General features: G+C 35.7%; 1 protein-coding gene across 3 annotated transcripts in view; it reads right to left on the bottom strand.

Annotated features, from left to right (window-relative positions):
- Window positions 1-12215, bottom strand: part of EDIL3 (EGF like repeats and discoidin domains 3) — a 250526-nt gene that overhangs the window by 179702 nt on the left and 58609 nt on the right. For all 3 annotated transcript variants that reach the window (XM_062599401.1, XM_062599399.1, XM_062599400.1), the window contains exon 2: window positions 3393-3521. In XM_062599401.1, the coding sequence (XP_062455385.1) occupies window positions 3393-3521 (129 nt within the window). The remainder of the gene's footprint in view (window positions 1-3392; window positions 3522-12215) is intronic.

Below are 12215 nucleotides of genomic sequence, written 5' to 3'. Positions count from 1 at the left end.
TCCAAGCTTCTATCGTTTTATAAAGGGTCTCAATAAAAGCGATCATATAGACTTCTGCAGTATTTTGCTTGGCTCCTAACAGACCCACCTTTCACCAATTATTCTAATCGAAACAGTCCAGAGTATAAATTAGTCAAGTTTAACTGACCTTAATTACTTTGCTTACGCTATTTGTTAACATTTTCATAGGAGAAATCAGAATATTACCTTGAAATATCAGTTTTGTATTGGTTTTATGACTATGTAGGGGAGGTTAAGGCTGCATCAGCCCCAGAAAACCTTTACTAAAAAACAGATATTTTTCCCCCCACAAACTACTTCTCAAGTTTTCAGAAAGTTACAATTAGTCTTTACTTGCATACACGTAGCATAATCATACAAGACAAACACAAACTGAATTAATACTCTATATTTTAGATAAGAATATTAATAAGTACTTCACTTAACAATTGTTGTCCACTCACTACACTTTCTGTATTGCAAACTAAAAATGTAATATCCTGTCTGTATACTCACCGTGATTATCTTATACTCCCAAATTTTTCATTTGCTTATGCTTTATTCTGCTCATCAGATTGAGATTTTGTAGAAATGTTTGAAGAATTTAGTTAAGAATATATACATATTTTAAACCCTTTTTAATATTCAGTTGTAAATTGCAAGGAAGATATTACAAGATATTACAATATGTTTTTTTTCAGATTTACTCATGATTGGCTTCCTCCCAGATATGTGCAATGCAATTTCCTGTTAACCAAGTACCTGATAAATCCAAATGTTTCCTGCAATAAACTCATGTCAAGGCCATTTTAGGGTAGCAAGAGATATAGCTGTAGGCTAAATTCAGACCCTTCAAGCATGCGTAAAACTAGTAAGGAAATGGATGGAAGGGAGGATTCGAAGGCAGCTCCTTCTTGCTTGTTGGGTGGCTTTTTTCGAGGAAAAAAATGTTTTTGTGCAACTGAAACTTAGGTAATAATCAGTTACTATGGCTGCTGACATTTTATAATCAGAAAGAAGTGCACCAAATATCTGACCAAAGTTGTTGATTTTCCCATTTGGGTCAAAGGACCCAAATTCAATCAAAATTTTAGTATAATTAAAATTGTACTGTGGAAAGTTAGGATCCATTCTCAAAACAATAGTGGAATTAAAGCTTACTCCTCCTTTTTTCTTTTTGTCTCCTTCCTCTCTCCAAATTTATAGCATCTCACTGAAGGTGGAAAATCCTTTTTCAAATTTCTGCTCCAATTCAGACATATGTTTGAGTGTTTCAATCAACAGACTCTATAGTAGGGGGAGTCATCAGTACTTTCTGCTTACCAGTAATTCTAGCCCTTTTAAAATAAAGTGTTCCAAGGCTACTTTTCTATTCATTGCAGTACAAGACTACTTGTCCTCAAAAGCAGAAATTGATTAGTTTTGATTAAATGAATATTCTAAAACTATTTGAATTGAAACAATTACTCCCATTCCCACTTCAGCTACAGACTGACAATATCATCTACTCCTTCAGAGCAATACATTCACCAGGCTATGCAAAATGTGAAAAACATGGTTATTTATTTGTAAGTCCAAAGACCAAAAATGCTGCTGCACCGATCGCAGATGAAACAGAAAACACACTTATAACTGAGTTTACAAGGTTTTTTTTACTGGCATAAAAGTCTGTAATTTCAGATTCTAGTTGAACAATCAAAAAGTGAGTATTAGTGTATTAAAAATCACCCACTGACTAATTACTTTTTCATAAGTGCTTTAATGTGGCAAAGGACATTTTAAGAGTTGTTAACAAATTGCATTCAGAGAATAATAACTAACAATTAAGCTAATCTGATTTTACCTATAATGTAATGTGTCTAATGTGTGTAGACCATTCAAGCTCACACTAGAGAAGAGAATAAATTTTCTTTGAACTTCCTGGAAAAAGTATAATTTTCAGAAAAAAACAACCAAAAAGAAAGAAAGAAAGAAAAAAACTCCACTAGTTCCTGGACCAAGTTCTGCCAGCCTTATCTCATGTTCGAGACAGCCATATATAATCTTAGAATACTGCATTCACGTTGCATCTGTGGCCTTTATTTATTTATGAAAAAGATAAAGAAAAAAATCCTTTAGAATCATTAGTGTTAGAAAGGTTCTGAGACTAGATCTGATGCTCACAATGAGATGCTTGTAAAAGCTAACACCCTCAGCTGTTGGTTTTGCCCTTCTGCCTTGGCAGAAACGAATGTGTGAACACTGCTCAGCTGGCACACACTGAGTCACATTACTGTAACCCAGACAGACAAATTACAAACATGGACATAAGATATGAAATACCTGAAAGGCAATACAACTTTCATATACTTTGGCTATTAGCAAAAAAAAAAAGGCACATAGGGCAAGCAAGGCTTTCAGATAACAGAGACTGCCCGGAGCCACATTAGCTGCTGCTTATTTTCCTAATATAAACAAGAAAGAGGTATTGCCTTCTCTTGAATAAGCCACTGCTTTCTGTTCCTGAAATGCTTTATCTTCCAATTGTAACAGTTATGAGTACCAGAAGGAGATATACAGGAGTTATACCTAATTAAATAGTAGCATCTATTTATTATTATTTGGCGCTCTCATATATACTTCTATGCCTACTTCAGAGTAATTTAAAAGCTTGATCAGCTCGCAGCTCTTCTGCTTCACTGAAACTAGTGGGATGGCCCATGACATAATGAGCTGTCTACCATCCTCTCCTCTGCACGTTGTTTTTCCTCCTAAGCTTTCTTAAGACAGAATTCTGAATTGCTGCATGTTTTGCAGCTACCATTCATATTTACAGTGACTCTGAGGCATATACACATCATAAAATTTCAACACATTCAACTTGCATTCTATGTTCCCATTTAAGGATTAATTGCAGCCTCCAGCTGGGTAATTATTCTGAGATTTAAACAAATGACTAATATGTTTTATTCTGATTTCTCATATACTGTTTCTGTAACTTAGCTTCATTAACTAATTACTCTACTGTCTAGACCGAGGTATAAAACTACCAGAAACCAAGCTTGAAATGAGATTAAACCACTGAAATCAGTGGAAGGATATTCAGAAATGTTTTAATGTCAATGAGTTTTGAGAAACATCGGTCACGTTAAGTCACGGCTATGATCTTCTCTCTTTAAGTAGAGCAGTGAGTCTAAGTGATTTTATTTACACATACACTCTTGACATACTGTTTGAACTGTCTTCTAACTACGATATTGACATCTGTGATGTAGAAATAAGGATAAGGCACCAATAACAAACAGTGCATCAACCATAGCACTACACAAAACTCAGCAGACAACCACTGTTTTGCCAAATACAACTAACGGGATATTCAAATAGTTATTCCACCATTAAAAGTTTGCACTTACCAACCTCCACAACACTAGAACAATTGGGGTCTGTGAAGCCTTCGGGACACTCGCACGAATAGAAGTCATCATTTAACCCTGACAGACAGATGCCACCATTTTCACATGGATTGGAGTCACACACATCCCCTGTGGGTTAAAGGCAAAAAACATTTTCAGTTTATTACATAAAACTCTCCAAAAGTTATGCATAAACTCTAAGTACTGTAGATTACTGAGAACAGAAGGGAACAACAAACTCTAATTCCTTTGAATGCTTTTCAGCTAATTCGTGATTTATTTATTTATTTTACCAGGATACCTCTGTCATTATTTTCCCTTGCTTTCTCCTCTGTAAAAATATATTCTCTTGCAATACCGAAAACCTAAAATTTAACAAAAAATATTCCCCTTCCCACTTGCTCTCACTTGAAATAATTTAGGATATAGATTTAGAACAGAATTAACCTAGGATTTTACCTCTCCAGGTTCCTTACCAGCTGAAGGTTGGCTATTAGCTTATCACTTGGCTCACAAGCTAAAAACAGTAGCTGTGGTTACATCACTGTCTGTTCCAGATCTGCGCACTCTTAAATCACTGAGTAGTATAAACTTGATCCACATCAGGCATCAGCATACAGCTGTATTTCTGCTGAATACAAACCATGGCATTTAGGCCAGTAGTGTACCTTTATGCTGTATGTATTTATGTATTATGTCAGTCATAGGAAGACCAATTATATGTGATCCCAGCATAAAGCTTGACAGCATGAAGTAAAGCTATCAAAACATTTTTGAGCGATTTAATTCTAGCAGTAAGTTTATACCAGATGTGACCCAGTAGGTTTTGTCTAGTACTAGGAGTCCTAGAGGCAAAGCTGCTGTACGGCCACACTGTGCCCAGAGAGGGGTTTTACGTGGACTTGTGATCCACCGGCTCTGTGGCAGGGATGGAGGCTGAAGCGCTTGGGCGTTCGCAGTCCCGCAGCTCCTCTACGAGCCCTGCCACGTCCCAGGGAAGTCTGCCAAGTTCCCCTATAATTCAGTGTTGCAGAATCAGAGCAAATAAGCAAAGAGAAGATGCGCCTCAAAACTCCTGATGACATAGGGCAAGCACAGGCCCAGGGGTGGCTTGAATCTGCCTAGCTAAGGCTAAACTAACGATTTTGCTTATCAGTGAAGACACCTACTCAGCTGATTACTGTTCAGCCAATCAACAGCAGAAAGATGTAAATGCTGAAAAACAGCCACAGAGCTGCTTCATAGGCCGGGAATTTGAACATGTCTCCAATGCTACCGCTGGGAACAGTATCCTACTGTGATTTCTCATCTAATATTATTTCTTTAAAATTGCCCTCATGAGGAGATGGTGCTCCATATGCGAAAGAGAGCACAGCTCTCTGTCTCTTACTGGACAGTCTCTTAACTGTCTCTCTGGACAGTTAAGTCCAACACTTAAAACTCACTTAGTTTTAACAATCTTAAACAAATACACAAACCAACCAACCCAAACCCCACCTCCCTATTACAGTTTTATACATACGTTGGGGTGAAAGAAAATTTGATTTAGTAGAGTCTCTGAAACGTTCACATCAACTGAAGACATCTGAAATACTTATTTTCAGTTTGAGATCTGTCTAGAGTTTGAAGCAAGTCAGCCACCTCATTACTCTATCAATAACCGCTATTTTCAGATTAGCAGAAGAATCATGATGTGATATATTTTACATCTGCATTCCTGGAGAATGATAAGGGGGTGATTACCTGCTCTAGATCTCTCATAGGATAACTGGAAGCAATCCTAAAGAATGCCCTGAGCTTTGGGCACCCTCAATTGCATATTTTTTTCCGCAGATATTTAAATACATATTTAGACGCATTTTGATTTATCTCACCCTTTATCTTGTAAGACAGATCTGTGCTATCATTTTCCATATTTTTATTTTATAGTATAACATGACTGTAAAAGCCATAGGAACACATTTTGTGTACTTTAGCATCAGATCTCTCAATCTGAATTTCTTAATATTTGCATGTTTCATCATATAGCATAACAGTAATTGGTACTTCAAACACTTTAAATGTCTATTACATGGTGTATCTTTTTGTATGTCAATCAAAATCATTGCTGTTCATGAATGCAAATTCATAAATCTGAAAGGAATACCAAGTTGTTTTCTGTAAGACGCTATATCCATTACATAGTCGTATCATTTTACAAATGTGGTGTTAGATTTCAGAATTTTACTATTGCTATCCTACAGTAAGTTTTTTATTACTCTTTAGAAATACCAATAATTTGTGCTGCACAGTTTTGTTTCATAAAATTTTTGCAAATGCCACTTAAAGTCAACATGTTTAGATAGGTAATTATTACAAAATAATAAGTACATGAATTTGTATTATATTTTTAATTAAAAAGCTGTAATTTTTTAAATAAAGCAAGTGAACTTTCTATAAATCTTTCTAATGTCACCAATATAGTGACGGTGAGCGGATTCAAAATATTTTCACACCTTTCTGGGATACAGACTCAAGATCAGCATCTGGCATGAAAATTCCGATCTAATATCATGCAGGAAATCTAACAGAGTGAAAAAATTTATAAGACTTCCTTTATTGAACTCTGTGTCCCAATTGCAAAAAGCCTCTAGGGTATGCAAGTGTCTGTGGTGGGTTTATTTCATTTTTTTTTTTTTAATCTGCCAACTTTAAATTGTCTTTATGACAGAGATTGTCATGTGTTTATCTACTTGATATTAACAGTTTATCTTGAAAATAGTCCAGCTGAAGGAGAAGTACAGCTATTGAAAGAGAGTCAGTGACATCTCTTTCTATGCTACAAATCATTTGTCTTCCTACTAGAATTTAACTAGTTAAACCTTCCCTTGTCTTGAGTGCTCGCTGCACTATTTGGGTAGCAAAGGATGCTTGTTCTTGGCTTCATGAGACTTAGGCACTTGGTTGTGAAAGGACAATTAGTATCAGCTGGTCCCATACAGCACACAGATGCTCCAAAAAATGTATTCCTCAAAGCATTAATAATTCGTTTGGAGGAGGAACACTTGTTATGTTAATCCACTTGGATATTTAGAGTAAAATGAGAGGGGACATTTTTATTATGTGCTTCCCGATGCAGTGGTTCTTTCAATTTCAATTATGCAAGACAAGAACAAAAAAGAAAGGTAGGTAGTCAAACTACTGTTTCCATTTATGAGTTTTTTTTATTGACTGACAAGCAGAATGAACCCCTAGTTTTCCTAATTTGAAGTCTCTCACTGTGACCAAAGCGTGTATACTCAGCTGTGTGATTTTAATTTGTCTGAAAATTCATCTTGGCTTTTCTAGTTTGAAGTAAAGTGATCCAGCCTACAGTTTGGGACCAATACAACAGCTGCTGTCCTCTAACAACAGTTAATAATTTTCCATGGCCAAGAAATGACTGCACTAAGTGTTCTTTTGACCCAACTACCTTGGCCCAAATTCTCTCAGTCACTAGTGTATACTTTTTGCTATTATTATCACAAAAGTATAATGAATACAGCACAAGGTGAAGAAAATGGGACTATCAAAGAGAGAACATAACCAGTAGCATCACATCTCAAAACACTTTGTGAATAAATTCTGACCCAGGCCAAAATAATTTTGAAGTAATTTCATGTGGGAAAAAAAAACAAACAAACAAAAAAAAATTCAGAAAACAAAAAAGCCACACCACCTGACTGACACGATCATCATGGGCAGGATGTGACAGTGTTTGACAATGTGTCCTAGCTGTTATCAGAATTCATGGTCACCAAAAAGCCTGGAAACCCTAGCAAATATATTAAAACATTTAACATCCACACTCAAAAGGGATTAAGAAAAATCCTTCAGCTTCTAGAATGGTCCAGTATTTGAACACAACAGTTCCTGATAAAACAGCTTTAAGACCAAAATGTAACCATTTGTAATTCATTTCACAGCAGAATTACAAAGGGACACAAAACTTTGTTTTATATTACTGTTGTAAATGATTATTTGTTCAGACTGTGCCAAGCTTAATTCAGATACATTTGTGTCACATTTTTACTGGTCTTGCAAGTTAATAAGCAGTGAGCTTTAAACTGCCTCAGTTGTTGGAAGGACTCTGCAGTGTCAGAAACTGTACAAAGACTAAACAGCAATAAAAGTTTCGACAAAAACATTTACCTAGGCTGTCTGACTCACGTAACACAGAAGAGAACTAAAGCGGGAAAATGGGTTATAGTAACTTTGTACAGCAATGGTTAAAATAGTGCTTCAGTATGGCATTAAATATGATGCAGTCAGAGAAATGAGCAAGTGTACAGACAAGTGAGCAATAACTCTGCTTAAGACTACATATAAAGTTCGTGCAAATTTGCATACTCAAATTAGTAAAACTCACTTAAAACGTTAGCACCCTTACGACTTAGTGCCTGTGAAATTGTGCAGAACAAAAATAAATGTCACCTTTGAATCAATAACATGCCTCTCAATTCACGTTCGTGCCTCTTGAGAGACCATTCATGCTGAAATCCTGAAATCCAATTTGTTATACATTCTACTCAGTCTGATGCATAGAATTTGATTTTAAAGGCTCTGTTCTGAATAAGAAAAGCTTACACCGGTGCACTTTCTTTTAACCTAACAGGTTATGGGATTTGTTGCCATTGGATGTACTGTGTTGCACATTATGTAATCTTTAACACAGCAAGAGTTTAACCCTAGAGTCTCAGTGGACGGGAGAGTAAAAATGACCCTGAAGAAAGGGCTGTATTTGTTAGACTAACTCTTACAGAAATGTGCTCTGTATGGGTAACGGCACCACGGTGATAAGTAATATGGCATTTGCAACAAACTATGCTATTCTGACAAATTTCCATAAATTAAACAAATGCTAAGACCACCCCTACTATTTAAAAAAACATCAAGTGACAGTTACTAGTACAGGTTTACTATAAAGTTCTGGAAAAGGTTCAATACAAGGGTCAAAAAAAAAAAAAAAAAAAAACCCAAAACAATAATTCATGTTTTTATTTTCTATGTCCTGACTAGCCCTGTACATTTCATTATTAGGTTACTCAAGCATTACGTTACGTCACAACACTATGTATATAAAGTACGCACTGCCTCTACTCCATCCTCAGGAAAATCTCAAACAGTAAAACTGCATGATCTAATATTATATCATACTTTTAATACACACACACACGGTGTCATTTTTCCATGACCTCAAGCATGGAGAAGATAAGGTGAAATCAAACTGAGAATATCTCAGAAAAAACTCTGGATTTGGAGAGGAGGCACTCTTGAAACTTAAATGACCAGAAGATACTAATTTATTTTTTCTTCAACTTTTCCTCACACCTTTGGTTTTTTCAGAATGTTCTTTAGTCAAGTGAGTCTGAGTCTTTAAATCTTCCTCTCACTGAGAAACAAGGTTGGGTTAAATGAAGAAAAAAACAGGCAAGACAAGGAGAATAAAATGAAAGTAGAGATTCATACATGCTGAAATTAGAATTTTAATTGAGAACCCTCCCTCTCCAAACACACAGAAATATATAGCAAAACTCAAAATAAAATCATGAGATATCTGCACTCTAGTAACAATTTAGGCCTCTTTTAAGGCCTAAGAGATGACATAACTTCTCTTATGCGAGGCTCTAGTGGAGGAACCATTCCACTAAGTCCACCTTGCTCCCTTACATACATTTATAGATTCACTTTAAGAAATGTCCTTTCAACAAGATGTTGAAAGAACCATTTATTGTTTCTCCTTCCACTAGCGGGTCCAGGGAGAAAGATAACAATGCTAAATAGTTTCACAAACTTTACCTTTTACACAGCATACTTTTTAATTCTAGAAAGCCCCACAAATTATTTTACATGATTCCTCTCTACTGAATAGTGCAATAACTTGCTTGACAGTAAAGGACAACCTGAAAGAAGAAATTCAACCACCGTATATAAATAATGCAGCACATCATGGTGGTATGAGTTTGCCCATCAATCATTGTCAAGAAGAGAATTCACAGAGTTTATGAAAACAGTTTTTGTGATATGAAGGCTAAAGAAGATACACTGTGCAAACAGAAAGGTACCATCCTGCACTCATCCATATGTACTATTTTGTAAAGCGCTCTTAGTTATTGTAAAATTACAAAGAACAGCTACCATTATAACATGCAGATCAATCTGTTGTTGCAGTTCATTAGTGCTGGTCAATGAATAAAAGAATTATTTTGTCTGTTTTAAAACTATGTGTTCTGTAACAGCATGGTTCCTAGGACAGGAATGCCTAATAGCAGCTCAAATACTGTACCCTGGATTAGGTATGGGAGAAGCATTTGAGTACCTATTCACAAAATTATTAGCTTGGTATCATTTCCCTCAACTATCTTAAATTATCTGAATGACAACTGTTAAGATTTCCAGTGGAAATGCTACTTTAAGAGTTATTTTCTGGAGACAACTGAATGGTGATCAAGAAGAAAGGAATATGTCTTTAAAAAAATCCCATGGATTCACAAGATTTCAAAAACAGAAGGAAAGAAGTGATAGAAGGAAACAATTTGGGTGTCTGGGCACATTTTCTTCTATAGTTCAAGAACATGGTACACCCAGTGAAATAGCAAATATAGACGTATGCATGGACAAAATTCATGCTTATGTATTGCTTTACACACATTTATATGCACATTTAATGTACAGTATGTAATAGGTATTACATAATGAAGCAGTGAAACTTGCAGAAGCTGATATGGAGCTAAATAGCTCAGGAGGATTTCAATGAGATGAAGACAAGAGCAGAAACAAAAGGCATAACGCAATCCACAGCTGGACTGTTATAACGTAGTAACGTGTACGCCCAGGGCGCTCATTGCGTGTGTTGTAGCATACATGGAAAGGACGTGGCATCCCCTGACAACATGGGCTGAGGCTCTACATACACGTTCTGTAACTTGAGCTTTTGCTTTGGCCACTGATGGAGGAAGGAGGACCATCTACAGGAATCTACACAAAATGGCAGGTGCATTTTTATTCAATTCCTTATTATTGCTACTTGAAATACAGCTTATTTTTAAAGCCCTCTCTAAATATTTATTTAGAATTAATAGCTATTCCTTTCAATGAGAATAAAACTTCCTTATTATGAAGAAGAAATCTCCAGGCAGAACTGAACAATGAACTGCCCAGAAAATAAATCAGTCAACAGAAACTTGGTCTCTGGGTAGTAAAAATGAGCCTCAGTTCTGAAACCAAGAGCAACTGAATTTCAGCAGACAACTGAAAAAGCACATGCTACCAGTAGCAGTTTCACATTAAAAATCAATCTTCAATAAAAGAGACCTTTAATACTTCCTTGATTTACAGAATCATCTGTAAGCTGCCCAAGTTCAAATCTACTCCTCCACAGCTAAACCACTACTGAGAAGCAAACCATAAATCATATTGAAGACACACCTGTGCAGAGATGCAAAATGTGAACATGAAAACAGTTGAGCTCTGCAGTCCTTTTAACAAATACGTAGGCTGTCATCCAGATTTAATGATGAGGCAGCTAATTTGCTTCTCTATGGTAGAGAGAGCTAAACAATTAACTTGTATCTCTTAGTATCTGAAAGGTAAGTTAAATTTTTTAAATACTAATAGCTTTAAAGTTATTTATTCCCTCCTGCTTGCTTTCCAGGCTGATTTGCCTACTATGCAGAGAGAAGTTCAGCTAACTTTCCAACTCAAATACTCATGGCAGATTGTCTAAATAGTTTTAGAAAATGAATACACTGATACTATTAGCTCTAGAGATCCCCATTTGAAATGGAAAGGGAAACTTACAGGAGAACATTAATTTCAATAAACTCACAATTTTATCACAGGTTACATGAGAATTGAGGTGCTTGCTATTTTTTGTGAAAGCCTCTGAGATAAAGAGGCTGCACGTATTTAAATAAACATTTTTGAAGCTTGTAGCTGTGGAAGAGTTTCAAAATACCAATGTAACTCAGCATAATCTTTTCTTTAAACCTAACTTTTCCCAATTGGTAATCTGTGAAGATACAATAGCCTATTTTTTAAAATCTGAGATAGAATTATGAAAAGAAATTTAGGTTAGGAGTAATTATTCTAATCAGAGAATTCTCACTAGAATGTCAATCTAGGACTGGAGTGAACCATTAATCCTAGGTGCAGATCAAGTGCTGACTTGAACTTTGAATTTAGTGTAAGAGTATAACACTCTGTGTCCCTATTTTCAGGGTTAGGATACAGCTTTAACGTACTGCCCAGCCAGATTAATTTCTATCATGCCAAATCCCCTTCTGCCTTAAAAAGTATAATCTTTTCTCTTCTTAAACATCTACAGTATTTGCTACTTTATTCATCTGAACTGAAAGAGTAGTAGGTCACTGTACTTCAGCCTACTGCGTTTCAGCCTTTTCAAGCATCTGATGCTTGACAATATAAAAAATAACTAGAAACGGAAAACAGCTTAAAAAATAAACTCTTTTCTCTATCACAGGTTACAGAGAGTTCATTTCTATGCCAACCGGTCTTCAGGGAAAAAGAGGAACTATTCCTGCCATTTCAACTCTTTTTTGGTAAGAAAAGGAACAAGTATGATTAAAAAAAGGAATACGGTTATATAATAAGCTTCTGAATACTTTTATAACTTATGGAAAATGTTTTTATGCATACAATGTTGGGGTTTTTGTTTGTTTGTTTTTTAAATGAACGAATGACTCTATAGTTGCTAAATGAGAATTTGGGGAAAATTGCCATAGGTTCATAAATTGTTTCATCAGAGAAAGAGACACGCATCCTCCCTACCTGACCAGCTGATAC

The sequence above is a fragment of the Rhea pennata genome, chromosome Z, assembly GCF_028389875.1.
Source record: "Rhea pennata isolate bPtePen1 chromosome Z, bPtePen1.pri, whole genome shotgun sequence".
In the NCBI taxonomy this organism is placed as follows: domain Eukaryota; kingdom Metazoa; phylum Chordata; class Aves; order Rheiformes; family Rheidae; genus Rhea; species Rhea pennata.
The sequence above is the reverse complement of the archived record's forward strand: the minus strand, read 5'-3'. Positions and strand labels throughout refer to the sequence as shown.